The sequence below is a fragment of the Rhyacophila brunnea genome, unplaced genomic scaffold, assembly GCF_057557595.1.
Source record: "Rhyacophila brunnea isolate RB1 unplaced genomic scaffold, BYU_Rbru_1.0 scaffold_22, whole genome shotgun sequence".
NCBI lineage: Eukaryota > Metazoa > Arthropoda > Insecta > Trichoptera > Rhyacophilidae > Rhyacophila > Rhyacophila brunnea.
In genome coordinates, this window is record NW_028232882.1 from 20,577,615 (window position 1) to 20,595,857 (window position 18,243).

The 18,243-nt window shown below is 33.5% G+C and overlaps 1 protein-coding gene across 4 annotated transcripts in view; it reads left to right on the forward strand.

The window, feature by feature from the left end:
- The first annotated feature begins 1,409 nt into the window (after positions 1 to 1,409).
- The window catches only part of LOC147070188 (facilitated trehalose transporter Tret1-like), a 52,614-nt gene continuing 35,780 nt past the window's right edge, over positions 1,410 to 18,243 (forward strand). Inside the window, exons 1-2 of one of the 4 annotated variants that reach the window (XM_085950022.1) lie at positions 1,410 to 1,713; positions 6,852 to 7,065. In XM_085950022.1, the coding sequence (XP_085806148.1) occupies positions 7,020 to 7,065 (46 nt within the window). In that variant the 5' untranslated portion in view covers positions 1,410 to 1,713; positions 6,852 to 7,019. Of the gene's footprint in view, positions 1,714 to 6,585; positions 7,066 to 18,243 lie in introns of all 4 variants that reach the window. The other 3 variants (XM_085950025.1, XM_085950021.1, XM_085950023.1) reach the window with 3 other exon arrangements.

Genomic DNA, 18,243 nt, shown 5'->3' on the forward strand with positions numbered 1-18,243 from the left:
TCAGGGATTGCTAATTTGAATTCGGCCAGGGCCTATGGAACCACCTTGCAAAAACCCTGGAAAATTGTTTGTAGCGCATTTAGTGGCGCGTTTAGTGACGTAGATGCCCGATACACTGACTGATTTTGAGGCCCCCGCGATAAAAAAATGAACAATCTAATTTTAATTGTCCGAATAAATCAATGCTTTCAAACAATTTTTAATTGGTATTATTTATTTATTTAGAAAAAGAGTATCACAGCATTACAGCGATTGGCCAATGCTACATAATAAATACAAATATATAAAAATATCTTAATTACAAATAACAACTAATATCACAAGAAAGTAGAAAAGACAGCATGTGTAAAATATTAAAGAAACATGATAATATATACAGTTATACATTTAACCTATTTAATACGTCCACAAACATTATATAGTTAATAAAAAACAAATCGACCTTTATGGTGCCATCAAATAAGCTAATTGCACGATACACAGCATCATGAAACATAACATCTGTCCTGCGACGAGGTATCTTGAAGACCGTGGAGCTACGAGTGATATTGGTGGGAACATGAAAATTAATATTTGCCAGTGTATACGGATTGTAAATGAACCCACGAAGAAGTAAAAAGAAATGCTTTAAAAGAACAATCACTCTTCGGGTAGATAGGGATTGTATTGCTAGCATACCCAGAAGAAAATGAGTCGGGAAATTCATTTTATTATCATTATCATAAGGAAAGAATCCGTATGTTCTTAAGTAGAGAAATCTACGAAATCTATTGTGGACTCGATCCAACTTAATTGTGTGGATGGACCCTATTAGGACTCTAACAGGAACAATAAGGTGTGCCTTGAACGACTGAATGAAATAATATTACATTTGGATTTACATCTCTGTTATAGTCTTAATATTTATAGGTGCTTTTGTATATACCTACCTAAATACCTCCAAGTTAATTGACAAGAAATCAATATCAAAGATTAATTACAATTTATATAGGTGTGCATTATTTTGTTTTGTTAATTTGTCGTATCTACCTACTTACTCGTAATTAACCTATTTTTACTTCTAATCAGGAGCTATTATTAGAAGTAGTATTAGAAACCCTACTTTTATGCAAGGATTTTGTTATGGTTTGGGCAATTTCTATTTTTACTCACTTTGTGAGAAATATACATATTTTTCAAGTTTCAATATAATTTAATAGCAGAGTAGCAGGTGTTAACCATTCAGAGGGTCCATTTTAATTTTTCTCACAAATCGATTGCGCCATGATGCGTTAGGGAAACAGTTAGACAGAGTCTACAGCTATAACCACTGGTGGTACTATCGCAAGCATTGCAATTTGTTTTATTGTTAATAATTAATGATGGAAGTATTGAGAAACACTGACAACGAAATACTGCCAATGGAATATAGTACAACACTAGGAATTGTAAATCACACTCAGTATTCTTAATAACCTCAACTTGAAGACAGTACGTAGAGTAGTGTAACCGTATTGTTATAATAACATTTTATTCGGTAGTCATACAAAACTGTCTCCTTTACGTTGAGAAGGTATTAATTTATGGTTTCTTAGCTATACAGCCCAGGAAAAGTAGACGTTGGCATGTTTTGTGGCATGCACGTGTCTAAAAAAATGGAGGTCGCGACTCGAAATCCGAATAAGCATAGACAATAAACAAAATTGTAACGGTGAAATCTAAAGTAAAAAAGCCGTAAGTCAATATTTACTACTTTTTAGGAGTTGTCCACCGTGGGGCATGGAGCCGGTTGTATCAAGTGCAAGACTAAATTCGAACACATTTTTCAGTGTACCTATTCGAACATTTTTCTGAAAGTGTCTAATATATTATGCGAAATGTAAAAAGAAAAAACTAGTCACGTGTTAGATAAGTAGTTACTTAAATAAAACATAAAACCAAATTGCCAATGTTTTTAGATTAATATGTAATGGTGTATTACAAAATAAACAAAAAATATTAAATCCTACTACCAGTGACGAGTGGTGAATGTAGGCTGTTAAGATTCGACATAAATAATGCACACTAAAGTTCGTAATAGTATTACTTTATTTGTTTTCATTGCAGTATGAATACAATTTACAGATAGTACTGGTTAGGTTTTAAAATTCAATTAAACCCTGCTTATGCCAAACAATAATAGTTTAGGTATGCTATGGGCGATTCGACAAAAAAAGGGCATACTTTTTCAGGCATGCTTATTTGTTTTCGTTTAATTAAGAATACAATATATTAGTCATATTACACATGTTGTTGGTCAGTTTTTTTAAATTCATTAAGCCCTGCTTAAACCAAGCCATAATATTATATAAAAATATTAAGTATTCTATCTATAAAATATCCAAAATTATGTAAGATTTAATGAACTTAGAATACAATTTGAAGATGGTGCTGGTTAGTTTTTTAAACCCTGCCTAAGCTGAATCATAATAGTTGAGGTACCTATGCTATGGGCGATCCGACAAAAATAGTGCACACTTTCAGTGATACTTATAGTTGAAATAAGAATACATAATATATTATAACAGATGGTGTAGGTTAGTTTTTAAAATTCGTTAAGCCCTGCCTAAACCAAACCATAAACGGTAAAAATATTCTTGTATCTATAAAATATTTAAAATTATGTATCGTTTAATGGCATAAATTTAGAGAAATGAATATTTTTTACTATTATTTACTATGGCTTGGATTAGGCAGGGTGTGATTGAATTTGAAAAAAACTAATAAACATTATCTACACGTCATTGTCTTAGTTTAATGAAAACAGCGTTTTACTGACAAAATTTAATGTGCACTATTTATGGTGGATCTTAATAGCCTACCTCCACCCTTCGCTACTGCTATTTCGTATATTTAATTAAATGAACAATTAAAAAAAAATCGCAAACAGTAAGCATGTCAAAAGTATATTGTAGGTATTTAATATCTAAATAGGTCACAATCTTGTTTAAAGATACCATTTTTTAATAAGTTCACATAAAGAATTGTAAATTTTCTATGTGTGCTAGTTTAAAAAATAAAAGATTACCTAAATTACACTTTAGATCGATGTTGGTTTGAACAAAGGCGGGTGCCGTGACCCTATCTACACATTGCACTATTTTTTTTTCGACCATGTCCGATCCTAATAGGATCATATGGGCCTCCACAGAGTAGAGGTTTGTATTAACAGATTTTGTTTTTTACGAGAAATGGATATCAGCCACTTGCTCAACATATTAGGTTCATACCCTAACTCACACACAAATTGAAAAACAATATGTGTACTTGCCAGACCCAGGATTCGAACCTGAGACCCACGGCGTGATAGTCCAACGCTTATGCCGCGCGGCCACCGTGGGTGTGAAATGAAAACAAATACGTTTGACTGACAAAGTTTAGTGTGCACTATTTATGTCGCATCTTAACAGCCTACCTCGATCTTTCGCCACTTACTATGTCCCTACCATATTATACCTATTATGATATTCTAAATGTACACAATTGATACGCACAGAAATAAGATATTTTTTTTTACAATTAATGACACACCTATGAATTGTTTTTCTGGTGTGTTATTATTTTATTCACCATATTTTATAGTTGAAGATTTTTTTTAAATAATCGAAAACATGATTTATAAGAGAAACTTACACGTGTAAGTGAAACCATTATTACCGAAGCGAAGTTTTACTTTCGAATTGAAATAATAATTTATCTACGAAAATATTTTTATTCGTAGTTCACACAAAGTTGGTCATCGTATCGGTTTGTTATTTTTTTTTTATCGAATAAGACCTCACCAGTAGTGAGTTGAATTTATTCAAAAATACATTCTCCAATGATAATTATTTTTTTATTCATAAACATTTTGATAAGATTATAATCTATAAAAAATATTATTCAAATTGTCGCCTAATCTGTTCGAACGCTGACTAATCAAGCCAGTGTCGCCATATAAAGTAAATATAAATAAAACAACAACAGAAGATTTCAATAAACTTCTTGCATACGATATTCGAACTTTGCCCACGTGTCCCGCAAAGATCGTTCACGCGTCATCGGTTCGCAACCCCATTATTAGATAATAATAAAATCATATTTTTCTTCCTTTTTTTATCAGGAACATGTTACAGTTTTTTTATTATCTCAATTTCAAACAGTTTTAATTGATAAACTAGCTGGCAGTGACGTACCTACCTAACAAGGGGTATGCGAGCGGGGCAGTCCCTTCACCAGGCGCAGCTCGGCTGGGGCGCGGAAGTGGAGTTTCATTGAACGTGCAAGAATCAAAAGTGAACGGAAATATTCATTCTAAAAATATACTTAACCAAATTATGGGGAGACAAACCTTCTTATGATACAGATAAAAACTGTTTTATCGTTAAAAAATCGACTGCAGCGCAAAAATGTATTAATTATCGTTGTCGATTATTATTTTGTCTTGTCTTGTCAATGTTGGAAATTCATTACCAACGTTATCTTCATAATTAAGTAGGTATATGAAGAGTTTTGTGATTTTTATACTATCAAAAAACAATTTTTTCTTGCCTTTTTAATAGGGAAATCTTTTATTCTTTCACCTGTCATTTTTCAATTCCATTTAATGACATCAGAAATGGGTGCTCTAAATCAACAAGCATATTTTTTTTCATGAAAACTACATTTAAAAATGTATTTCATATTTTTGGCGCCACTTAAAACAACCCGCCCCTATGTAGTAGAGGCGAAGGGTGGAGGTAGGCTGTTAAGATCCGGCTTAAATAGTGCACACTAAACTTTGTCAGTCAAACGTATTTGTTTTCATGAAACTAAGACTACAATGTGTAGATAGTGTTTGTCAGTTTTTTTTTTAAATTCAATTAATCCCTGCGAAAACCATACCATAATAGATAATATTAAAAACATACTGGGCTCTCTATAACATACTATAACTAACTTCTTCTTCTTCCACGGCGCTACATCCCGGGGTGGGATTTGGCCTCCTCCACAACCGCTCTCCACTCACTCCGGTCTCTCGCCATACTTCTCCAGTTACCGGGTCTTCCTATATGAAGCCAGTCCACTTCTACGGCGTCAGCCCATCTCCTTCTTACTATAACTAACATAACAATTAAATCATACATAACTTTGGATATTTTATAGATAGAATAATATCTTTATCTATTTGGATTAAGCAGGGCTTAATAAAATAAAAAATGAACCAACAATAATACGTTTAAGTAATTTAAATATTTCAATACCGGCAAAAAAAATAGAAAACCCTCCCACACCGGCACGATTTCAGAAAAATATTTCATTACATAGTGTATTACTAAAATGCTTACAAAAGATATATTTATCGGGATATTGGAATAAAACTCAGATTTTTTTACAATGCAATCAATATTTATTTATTGTGTGGTATTTTTGCCAACAAGATCCTTTGTGAAGAGGCACATTGCACTCTTAACAAAGGTATCTGGTCTCTCCTCGCCTCTTATGCGCAGCACATACTTGGCAGACTCGCGACGGATACTGTTTTTTTGCAGCCGGTGAATCGCCTTCAGAGTATGTCTGGACATTATTCCAGACAATCTGTTATTGCCGGTGAATTAATTTAATTCGGGAGGGGTGTCGACAGTCCACTAAGTAAGTAAGTGTAAGCGGGTCTCGCTCCTCTCCCTCGCCTGCCACCACTCCGTCCTCGTCGCCTCGAAGGGCCAGGGTCTGCGATAAACGCATCAGAGTCAGACTCACTGTCCGACCTAGGTACGTTCGCTAAATCCGGGGCAGGTAAATTATTTTCACTTTCAGCAACTTGATCGAAGATTCCGTTGAAATTTTAGAGAATTTTAGAAAATTCGAGTGTCTGCTGCTTTCATCATCATCATTGTCACTGTCCATGAAATCCCGGAAATCTTCTGTGAAATCTGGGGGCACGTTAGAATCCGAGTCGTTGATGATGTCATCAAGCACTTCCGCTTCGACTTCATTCAGGCTGACACTAGACAACTTAGTGTGGCGTGATTATCTGGAAAGTCAACAAAACTCATAAGTATTTACAAGTATTATAAATACAATGCAGTACAGCAAACGTCAAAACTGTTTATGCACGTTGAGGTTAGAAATATGAAAGATGAAAAAAGTTCAAGAATAAACGTACAAGATGTATGCAATTCTTTAAAAAACAGGATATTATTGTTAGAAAATAGAATGTAATAAACATAAACGTCAAAACTGTTTACCTACGTATGTTGAGGTTAGAAATATGACAGATGAAAAATATTCTAGAATAAACGTACAAGATGTATGCAATTCTTTAAAAAACATAGGATATTATTGCTAGAAATGATCTGAAAAACAATAAACTCATAGGTACTTATAAGTATTAGAAATAGAATGTAACAAACTTAAACGTAAATAAATACCAACTTAATGTGCACTATTTATGGCGAATCTTAACAGCCTACCTCAACCCTTCGCTACTGGTATATGAAGAGTTCTATGCTGTTTATAATATCAAAAAACAAATATTTTCTTGCCTTTTAACAGGAAAATCTTTCATTCTTCCATCTGCCATTTTTCAATTCCATTTCATGACATCAGAGACGGGTGCTCTACCAATCAACAAGCACAAAACATTTTTATAAAACCAGCATTTAAAAGTGTATTTCATATTTTTGGCGCTCCTTAAATAACCCGCCCCTATGCAGCGCACCGCCTGCCTACCGCCCCACGGGACGTCACTGCCTGAATCCAAACGCGATCACGCGTTAAATATAAACTGGCATATCGCCCATAAAATAAGTAAAAAAAAAATTATGTAGTATCGGGCGTGGAGTATCAGTGAATTTTTAATGTTATTATTTCAGTGATAGTCTCAGTGTGTGCTGTGCGGGAGTGTGTTGTGTGAACTTGTGCAGTTATCATCCCAGTGGAGTTAATGATGTACATCGAAGTGTTTTGTTTACAAATAATGAGTATATAAAGCGAGAGTTTAGATAAATTTTATTTATTTTATTATTCATAGTAGTACCAATATGGCGGAAGGCGACAGATCTGTCCAGTACGCGGCCGGAATTTGCAGTGAGTTTTTTTTTTTTTTTTTGCAATAAGTACCAATCTACTCTGTTATTACTATTAGACACTGATATATTATAATCGTCCCGCCAAAATAATCATAAATACCTCAGTGGTGTGCGCTTAGTGAGAGTGCACATAACTCCTTTTGCCGAAACCGTAAATAATATTTAAAATTCTATTCTATGTTATTCCACAGTTTCTGAATCCATGATATGCATACGTAATTGAAAATTGCAATTCTGTTTGCAAGTATTAAAATACGAGTATCTATGTAGCAGTGGCGAAGAATGGAAGTAGGCTGTAAATACTGCACACTAAACTTTATCACTCACACTTTTTTGTTTTAATTGAACTAAGAATACAATTTGCGGATGGTGCTGGTTAGTTTTTCAAATTAAATTAAGCCCCGCCTAAACCAAACCATAATAGATTAGTTGTGCTATGGGCGATCCGTCAAAAGATTGCACACTTTTTCAGTAATACTTGTTTGTTTTAATTGAATTAAGAATACGTACCTATTACAAATAAATGGTGTTGATTGGTTTATTTTAATTCATTAAGCCCTGCCTCAACCAAACCATAATCGATAAAAAATATTCTTCTATAATAATATATAAAATACCTAAAATTATGTAAGATTTAATGGCATAATTTTAGATATTTTATAGATAAACGAATATTTTTTGACCATTATTTAATATAGCTTGGATTAGGATTAGGCGGGTTTAATTGATTTTTGAAAACTAACAAACACTATCTATACATTGTAGTCTTAAGTTCAATGGAAACAAATGCGTTTGACTGACGAAGTTTAGTATGAACTATTTATGTCAGATCTTAACTCCCTTCGACACTGACCAGTGGGTATACCTAACAACATGGCTGGCAGGGCGCTAGCCTGGGGCCCGAGCTCTGAGGGGGCCCCGCGTGGCGTGACTACCTTATAAATGAGATAAACACACATCACAAATTTGCTCTAATGGTCAAACAGTCGCCTGCGGCGCTGTTTTACTTTAAGAATATTAACATTTTAAAATACGTGATTGTGAAATGCAAATTTTGATTATTGTATGTCGATATTCGAAAATTGAAAAATACAAAAAAATCGCTAATATACACTGAATAGGTGAATAAACCCTTAATTTTACTTGAAACACCGTTTGGATAAAGTTTCTATAGAGCGTCACACTGCTTTTAACCCTAGCGATAGGTAGGGGGGCCCGACAAAGATCCTGGCCTGGGCTGCCGCTTCAGGATATGGGGGCCACGCCTAACAACTACTAACGAATATAATTATTTTAAGACTTTTGTGGGTTCTAGTCACTAGATAGAAGATATTATTTTAATGCCAATTTAATCGTTTACAAGCACATTTCCAATTTTAAGCAATGTCGCAAAGAATACAATAAATTGAAAGTAGGTATCGTATTGCTGAGTGTATCAGAAAAGAGATTCGACGAATAAAATTATTTTTTATTCTTTTCGTCACTGAAATACTAAACACAAACAAATATTAAATTAATATTTGCAGTGTTTTTCCTTAATTTTTATAATTCGCTTGTGAATTTTTTTCTCATGTGAAATATTGTAGGCCCCAGTGGCGAAGGGTGGAGGTAGGCTCTCAAGATCCGACATAAATAGTGCACACTAAACTTTGTCAATCAAATATAATATTTGCTTTATTGAATTAAGACTACAATTATTTACAGGTGATGGTGTTTTTAGTTTTTAAAATTCAATTAAACTCTGCGAAAACCAAGCCATAATAGATAATAGTCAAATATCCAACATTACGCCATTTAATCATACTAAATTTTATAGAAAAAAGAATATTTTTTATTGATTATGGTTTGGTTAGGCAGGAATTATTGAAGTTTAAAAAAACTAACCGACACAATCTGAATTCAATGAAAGCTCAAAGTATGACTGAAAAATGTGCACTATTTCGTCGAATCGCCCTTAACATACCAAAACTATTATGGTTTGGTTTAGGCAGGCTTTAAATACAAAAAAAAAAACTAATCAATACCATCTGTTAATTGTAGTCCTGGTTCAATAAAAACAAATACAAATGACTGACATAGTTTTATGTGCACTATTTATTTATGATTTTGATAGTTTAATTGCACCCTTTGCACCCGGTTCGTAAACTTTTCCATTTCGAGCGCTGAACAGCAGACGATGCTATCAGACATCCAACCAAGCTAGAGGGAGTACCTAAAGCTCACTCCCCTCCCATTGTAGGTGAATAACAGGCATTACAAATATGCGTATTAAAATTCAAAGTATAACAAATCCTAGCAATGTAACCATTATTACAATTTTTAACAGCCGATGGCGGTTTATTTACACACGCAATATATTTGAAAGGGAGCGCCTCCAACCCCGCATATTGTCAAACAAGAGCTTCTTGTCCTCGTGTTAAAACTGTGTACTAACAAGCTCCTCCTGTGCAGTTAATCGTACTTCCGTTTTCAAATGAGGAACGTCTTCAAATTTAGCATTTAAATTCACGCTTCCGCAGTGACGTCCCGTGGGGGTAGGCAGATTAAGCGTCGCTTAGGGGCGGCAGTTACTCGAATGCCGGCAAATCGAGAAGAATCATTTGGTATAATATATCGAAATAGCAACATAATCTGAGTACTTAATAACGAAGATATCTTTCCTTTAAAAAAAATCAGCTCACTGGTTGGAAACAAAATGTAGGTATTAGTTAAAAACTGCATTTTTTGTCGGGTTCGCGATCTCTAGTTTACTTCCGTTGCCCTTCGATATCCTTAGTGACCAGAAGCGACACGAGAACGGATGATAAAAATGTTGTATAAAACATGGGGCGACATTATGGCCCTGCCCAGGGGCGGCATTTTGTCTAGAGACGTCACTGCGCTTCCGTGGTGTACAGATATATCAATGTGCGTAATTTGATTGCTTTCATAATAAAAATATGTCTAAAACGATCAGAACTGATGGTAGAAGTATTATTAGTAAACTTTTGGATTATTGCAAAGAAGAAAAGGAATTGCATTTATTAAAAAGAGAGCCGATACATTATTTAAACACGCGTTGCCGTCATGAAAGGTACGTCACAGAGAAGTCTTCTATGTGCGACTACAGCGACTTCCTGTTATAGACGAGATCTTGTTGTCGGACAGTGGGTACCTACCCAGCGCTCGAAATGGAAAATTTTACGAACCGGAGCGCTTGATAATTTTACGAAAATATCAACATAGATATACAATTTTATAGGTATGTATTTTATAAAAATAATTCTCTTACCTTTTTGTTATATGATTTATCTAGCTTATACGTTAAATTATTTTTTCCACAAGACGGAGCAACAATTTTGGGGATTTTATGAACCGAAACGGCGCTCCGGTGCGCTCCAGTCCATTTCGAGCCCTGTACCTACCCGAAATCGCCACTGTGTACATAGGTAATGGGCACGTTCAACAAAAAACAATAATGTATTGACAAAAACCATGTTAAAATAATTTAACTCCCGTGTCATGTGTGGATTTGTTCAGGTGTCTTTACTTTGCGCATTTCAACGCAGTTTGTTTATTTGTAATTTTTGTATACATGTTATATACTTAATATGTATTATTATTTCAAGGTATTTTTTCAAATCTGTAGGCAATTATTTTATCAAGTTAATAAATCTATTAGGTCAGTAAATGATCGCAATTATTAGGACGAAGACTTACTTAATCAATTATTAATTACTGATTTACTAATCAATTACTTCTGATGTTTATCTTTTATCTGATTTTGTACGCCATGTTTGATATATGTAATATAATATAAATTTTTTGGGATAAATAATAACAATAACTAATGACTTTATTAATGAATTATTACTGAACAGTAGTAGGTATATTTTTTTAAATTTTATACTGAATAAATAATACAGATAATATTTATTGTCGTTACGCCTTCAGCAGGGCTATTCTAACTAGTACGTTTCCGTTATGTTTCTTGATCCAAAATAACACGACATCACTCGGGGCAATCCCGTATACAGTGCCACTAGGGATTCCAATCCCGGAATTGATAAACAAAATCTCGAAACTTTCGGGATTGATTTTTTTATCATTTTTTATGGAAAATAAAATAAAAACGAAAATATAACAGAAAAAATACTTTTAATAACAAATAACTACATTAGAAATAAACTGAGTTGGAAAGAAGTTTGATTTATACCCATGTGTAATTTACCGATTCATTTTATTTTGTCATATAAATTAATAAAAATGAGAAAGATTGGAAAAAAACAATGCTTAGCACTATTAACAAAGTAATTCCACCATGATCTCATACGTTTTACGGCAGTTTCATATTTGGCTGACTAATTAGATTTATGAAGCGGAAAGGCCATAAGTACACCATGATTTGCTTTATTATTTTAAATCTCGCTAACCCATTCATTAAGTTTTTACTATCAGAAACAGCAATCTCATATTAAATTCACATTATTATTTATATTACGATATTATTTACTCCATTAAACTTATGTATTTCCAAGATTGAACGTATACAATATTAACAATAAATGTCTTAAATAGTATAAAATAAATTATACTAGATTTATTTTTGACCGATTTTATCAATATTATTTGTAAATATAAAAATTTTATATTATATATATTATATATTATAGTTGTAATCCCGAAATCCCGGGATCAGAATTTTGGCTCGGGATTGGATTCCCTAAGTGCCACAAACTTCTCTGAAGAATTGATGGGGGAGCTAAATTTATACGTCGAACTGCATACGTACAAGTTCCCGGAAACGACCCCTTTCAATACGTATCTCCCTATCTCGATATCTCCTACAAATTTAGTTATTACGTTTTCTCACATGCGTTACAGATAGACAGATGCATACGACAAACATACATATTGTTATAATAATGAGTGAAATGAGAATTTGCTAACGTTAGAGACCAAAAATAAAGAATAATTCTACCGTAATTTGTAAACAAGCAATTTAATAGTGGGAATAAAATTAATTTGCTTAAAAATAGTTGAATTTTATATAATTCTGACATTTATGAAAAACGTTACATGGCCATTTCTATTATATTCTTTGTCAAAAATATATTTATATAACAAATTTATTGGTAATAAAAAAATGTTTAATGTTATCTTTACCACCCGTGAATTAAACGCATTGACGTTTTTAATTTTATGATGGGTTATTAAAAAAATATTTATTATTTTTATAAATTCTGAAGTTAAAAAGTGCGATCAATGATCATGGTTAGGTTAATCAATTACAAAGTTACATCTATATAGAATGTATGCCAGTGGCAAAGGGTGGAGGTAGGCTGTTAAGATCCGTTATAAATAGTGACACTAAACTTTGTCAGTTAAACGTATTTAATAATACTATAATAGATATAGATAGTGTTTGTTAGTTTTTAAAATTCAATTTAATCTGCCTAATTCAACCAATAGTCGATAATAGTAAAAGAATATTGGTTTATCTATAAAATATCTAAAAGTATGCCATTAAACCATACATAATGTTTTTTACGATTATGGTTTGATTTACATAGCGCTTAATGAATTAAAAAAAAATAACCACCACCATCTGTAATATTAATTATGTATTCTTTATTTATCTAAAACCAATAAATATGACTGAAAAAGTGTGCACTATTTTTGTTGGATCGCCCATAGCATACTAAACTATTACGGTTTGGTTTAGGCAGGGTTTAATTGAATTTTAAAAACTAACCAGCACCATCTGCAAATTGCATTCTTAGTTCAATGAAAACAAATAAGTATGACTGACCATGCTTAGTTTGCGCTATTTGTGTCGAATCTTAACACCCTACCTCCGCCCCTCGCCACTGGCGTATGCCGTATCACGGTTTACCCCGCGCTGTTGTACCGGAAACAGATGGGCACCTGGCAGTGACGTCCCAAGACAAAATGCCGCCCCTAGGCAGCACCAAAATGCCACCAAATTTTTATAAACCGTATTTTTTATCATCTTTTCATGATACCAATATCTAAGAAATGTGTTGTATGGATACATTACTAACAAGATATATGCCACTAAAACTAATTTTAATGCTATCTCTGCTTCAATAGACAATATTGCGAGTTCACGGTTTTAGATATATTTAAAAATACACCTGATCCAAAAACTTTCGAGTGACTGGCAGAAATATTTGGATACATTTAAAATTAAGTAACTATGTATCTACCTATAATTTAAATATACATAATTCGCAAATTTTCACATGTCATTGCTGATCACCAAGAACGCGTCGTCCAAGGATAACGGAAGTAAACTGGACATCGGGAACCCGACAAAAAATTACGGTCCTGTTAAGCCTTTAATAGTAATTAATACATTTTATTTCCAACCAGTGAACTGATTTTTTGAATGGAAAGATATTTCCGTTATTACTAAGCTGTTTAGGTATATATTATACCTAATGATTCTCCTCAATTTGCCGCCTTTCGGGTAACTGCCGCCCCCAAGTGATGCTCAATCTGCCTACCCCCACGGGACGTCACTGGCACCTAGCACTGAGATCGCGTTGTTATTTACACTATAAATTTTACAAATAAAATTATTTATTGTAGAAATCGTATACCTACACATTATTTTTTTTTTATTTAAAAAAGGTATGTTATGCGTCAATGACATTGAGCTACTTTACGAGCTGCTTGTTGGCGAATTTACAATCTGCCTGTAAAGTCGCCCAGTGTCATCATCGAACAAGCTAACAAGCAGATTGTAAACAATCTACCGAGAAAAGTTGAAAGACGGTCAACTTTACACGCTACACGCCGGCGTGTGGGCCTATTGCGTCTGCGCAGTAGAGCGTAGTAGCGACATCCCGGTAAAAAACGAACTACGTTCTGTTAAAATAATCGCTAGCTTGTTGGCTTCTCATCGAATGGAAAGTTTTGTGTGTCATCATCACAATCGCAGTAGCTGAATTGCCCGCTTTTAAATTCGCCAACAAACAGCTCGTAAAGTAACTCAATGACGCATTGCGAACACTGCTTTAGTGTGCTTTATTTTAATTAAAACAAAGTATACCCACCTTTTTTCACAGTTATTAATACCATTAAAATAAATCACCTATTACGACATCATTGATTCACGAAAACCAACAAATCACTTATACAAAATATTCTGTTTAGGGTTTGCAACATACGTACAACTTACTCCGCGGTGAATTGCTTAAAGCTATACTTCAGTTGAGGCATAGTCTAAAAAGATCGTGGCTAGGCGATGCGCGGATTGTGCAAATGACGCGTGCCGAACGAAATATAATTGTCATAAAAATCCAACATGCGTCCATTTAATGCTATGTTTATTGTTATATTACTAATAATAATAGTATATTCATTGACATTTTTTCTTTTTTAAATAGATACGTAAAGTTTTTTAGTCATCTTTACACGATTTAAGAATATTTTCATCCGACGCCATGACAAAACAAATCGACGTGCGCGCACTTTGACTGTCGGTCTCCGATTGGCGAGTGAGAAATTTCGTCGCATCTGCTGTTGAAAATTATTTGCCGTTTTACTGAAGTACGCTTTTAACGAATGACGTGATCTCAATGCTATACGGCCATTTGTTTCCGGTACAACAGCTCACGGTAAACTGCGATACGGAACACGTACCTACAATATTCCTAAAATGTGTTTTCTGCTGTGATATTTGCTATTATTTGGTATTTTAATAATGTTTTATGACTGAAAATTTTATTTTTAATATGTAATAGATACTGATGTATTTACACCAATTTTGGGTAATTTAAGCATACCAAATTGGCAGTGATGAATCCAAATTCCAAACATAAAAACCCGATAGAACATGTAAACTTTTGTTTAAAAAAAATAATCTACAGATGAAATGTATTTTTTTTGCCATGCTGGTCATAAATCCTGCCACGGCACTGCCGGAGGAGTCTCAACTGGCCTGTCTTTTTCTCATACCAACCGGATTCCGACGTTGAAGGTCGCTAATCCTATCCTCGGGATGTACACGGGGCCGGATTATCGCCATGATATTGCATAGGAACCGAGCACAGAACAAAATAATAAACATAATTCCTATAGGTTATATGCAATACACTAAATTTTGATGCAGGGTTTTGAATGTGTGAGTGTCCTACGAAAATGAAACACGCATTATGCACGTGCAATAGTGTGTGTAATACAAAAATATTAAATGAGCGTCAATGCATAAACCGAGAGCAGTAATTGTCCGTATTCAACTTATGATGTATTCTTGACACGTGTTTAAGTTTATCCCGATTCTTCCTTACTCTACTAGATGTTTTTTTCAAATTAAAAAGTCGCATTCGACCAATCTGCGGAGCTCCATTTAGCAACGTGTGTTTTGTGAATATCGAGATGTCACATCAACGTATTCGACACGTTGCAGATGAGACGAGTTTTGATGTGCGAGATGGCTAAATTTAATTTAAATAAGTGTTGATATACATGTAAAAGTTGGGCATACGGTGTGTAACAAACAATTTACCTAGTCCAGCCATTCTGAGAAAGCGGGGTTCGTGTCATTTTAACTATCTAAATTGTCAAAAAAAATACACAGTTCTCCATCGAACTTATTGTGTAATGAACTCACCACCCTAAGCATTATAGGAACCTATAGGAACCAACTATAATTTAGATAAAAAGCATTTCGTTTCGATTTCCATTAAATACTCAAAAAAAGTGGCTGCTAGGAAAAGCTAGCAAAAGATCTCAAATCTGAGCCATAAAGGAGAAATCTGACTATAGACAAACTCTATAATATCAAGTATTCAGTGACGTCCCTAGAAAAAATGCCGCCCCTAGGCAGCTCCAAAATATCACCCCGTATTTTTATACAATATTTTTTATCATTAATCCATGACTAGTATATACCACTAAATCTAATTTAAATGCCATCTCTATTTCAATAGACAATATTGCGAGTCCACGGTTTCAGATACAGTACATAATACATAATACACCTGACAACTTTAAAAACTCGCAAGTGACTGAGAAAAATATTCGGATAAATTAATAAGGTAAGCATGTAAGTACCTATATATAATTCAAATATAATTCGCAAATCTGCATGTGTCATTGCTGGTCATCAAGGACGTTACGTCCAAGGACAACGGAGGTAAACTAGACATCGAAAACCCGAAAAAAATACAGTCCTGTTAAACCTTTTATGTTAATTAATACATTTTTTTCCCAACCAGTGAGGTGATTTTTTTAATGGAAATATATTTCAGTATTCTATGATCATTTAAGCTAGTCAAGTCAAGTTTATACGATTCAACGGAAAATTTAAAACGTTGTATATAAAAAGTTCTTTTTATATAGTACCTAATTATTTTTCCCTCTGTTTCAAAGATTGGAACTTTTAAAGAAGTTACTCAAGTATTATGGGAATAGTTCTGAAAATAATACGAAAAATTATAAATTAATATTTAGCTTTCTGGCACTAATTTTTACATGAAAAATCTATATATTATATTATTATATATAATAAAATGAAAAACATGTAATGTAACTGAGAAAATAATGTTTATTAATTGAATGTAGAAAAACACACCTTACACAGTCAGGATTTTAATAATTACATAATATTATAATGTGGTAGCTTTATGCAGATCGAAAATCGCATATTTTTAAAACGTATTTATATGACATTTTTGTATGACAGCAGCTTGGCTGATTTGTGCAGAACGTAAAACAAACGTGTGAGGTTATGGAAATCACAATAACTCATTTTTTTTCAAAATTGTGGCCTGGCTGCATAACTAGATAAGTACGTTCTTTGTAAAAAAAACATGTGTATAAACTCGACTCTGTGGATGCCCATATGTCAGAGAAGTCGTATCCGTATATATACGCGGAGACAATAATTAATGAATGTGTACACTGTATTCACATTAAAGATATGACGAGAAAATTTAGCGCCTGATGTCATTGAATTCAGTGTTAATATTTTTTTTACACATAATCAAAGTCAGCGCCGTCTCATGGGTAGGGCGATTCATCTGACTGTCCAGGGCGCCAAATTATGGAATACCTACATATTTTTTAAAAAAGATAATAATATTCACCGGATCTGGGAAAAGCACAGTAGGTACTAGGGATAACAATACCGAATGAAAATTTCAATACCGGTTTTTCGGTATTTCTTATTCAATACAGGTACACCTAGCCCGGGTAAAGTATTAATACAGAAATATGTGCTTATCAGTAAATATGGCGATTAATATATCTTTGAAACATTATGTTACAGCAAAAATCTACCTACCAACATTTATGATGTTGACATTTAAAAAATAATATGTATTGATCTTAATAGAATTCAGAGAGGCAATAAAAGATATAAAATTCGACATAATCGGAATATCTGAAGTGAGACTTCAAGGAACAAAGATAGAGGAATATTCTATGTCACATAGGACTTACACCTGGAAAGTATGGCGTCGGATTCTTAATTCATAAAAACACAAGAACAACATAGTAAACTTCATAGGTATAACAGATATAGTAGCAAAGGAAGAAGAAATTGATACTTTTTATACAATTAATGTAAAAAAAGCTATTATAATAATGGGCGATCTAAATGCAAAAATAGGCCAACCCAGACAAGACGAATACTTAGCTACGAAATCAAACGGGTATGGAGAAAGAAACCAGAGAGGCCAGAGATTAACACTTTGGAGGAGGCCTTCACCCGAAGAGGGGTTCTTACAAACCAAACAAACTAATTAATTACATATCATTGTTTAATTTATAAACATTATCTAATAGTATTATATACAAAAATAAAAAATCTATAAGTATATATATATACTAGCTGACTCGGCAAACGTTGTTCTGCCATATAAATTATTTCTAGTGAATATTTTGGTTGTTAAATAAAAAATAACGAATGTATCGTATGTGTGTGGGGATTGGATCTATGACAGAAAGAGGAATAGAGCGCTATAGACGATGACCGCCGATAAAAACAAAAAATATCAACCATTCATTTTCTCAATTCAAAATGACTAATGATGTTCATAATGAATGAATTACCTGTGACCGGATCTCGTTGTTTAATGTTTATGCAATATCCGTCTTGTGACTTCCAGAAAATTAGCGGATATTGGAGAGCGTCGTATGAACGGTGTGTGTCAGCGATGAACTC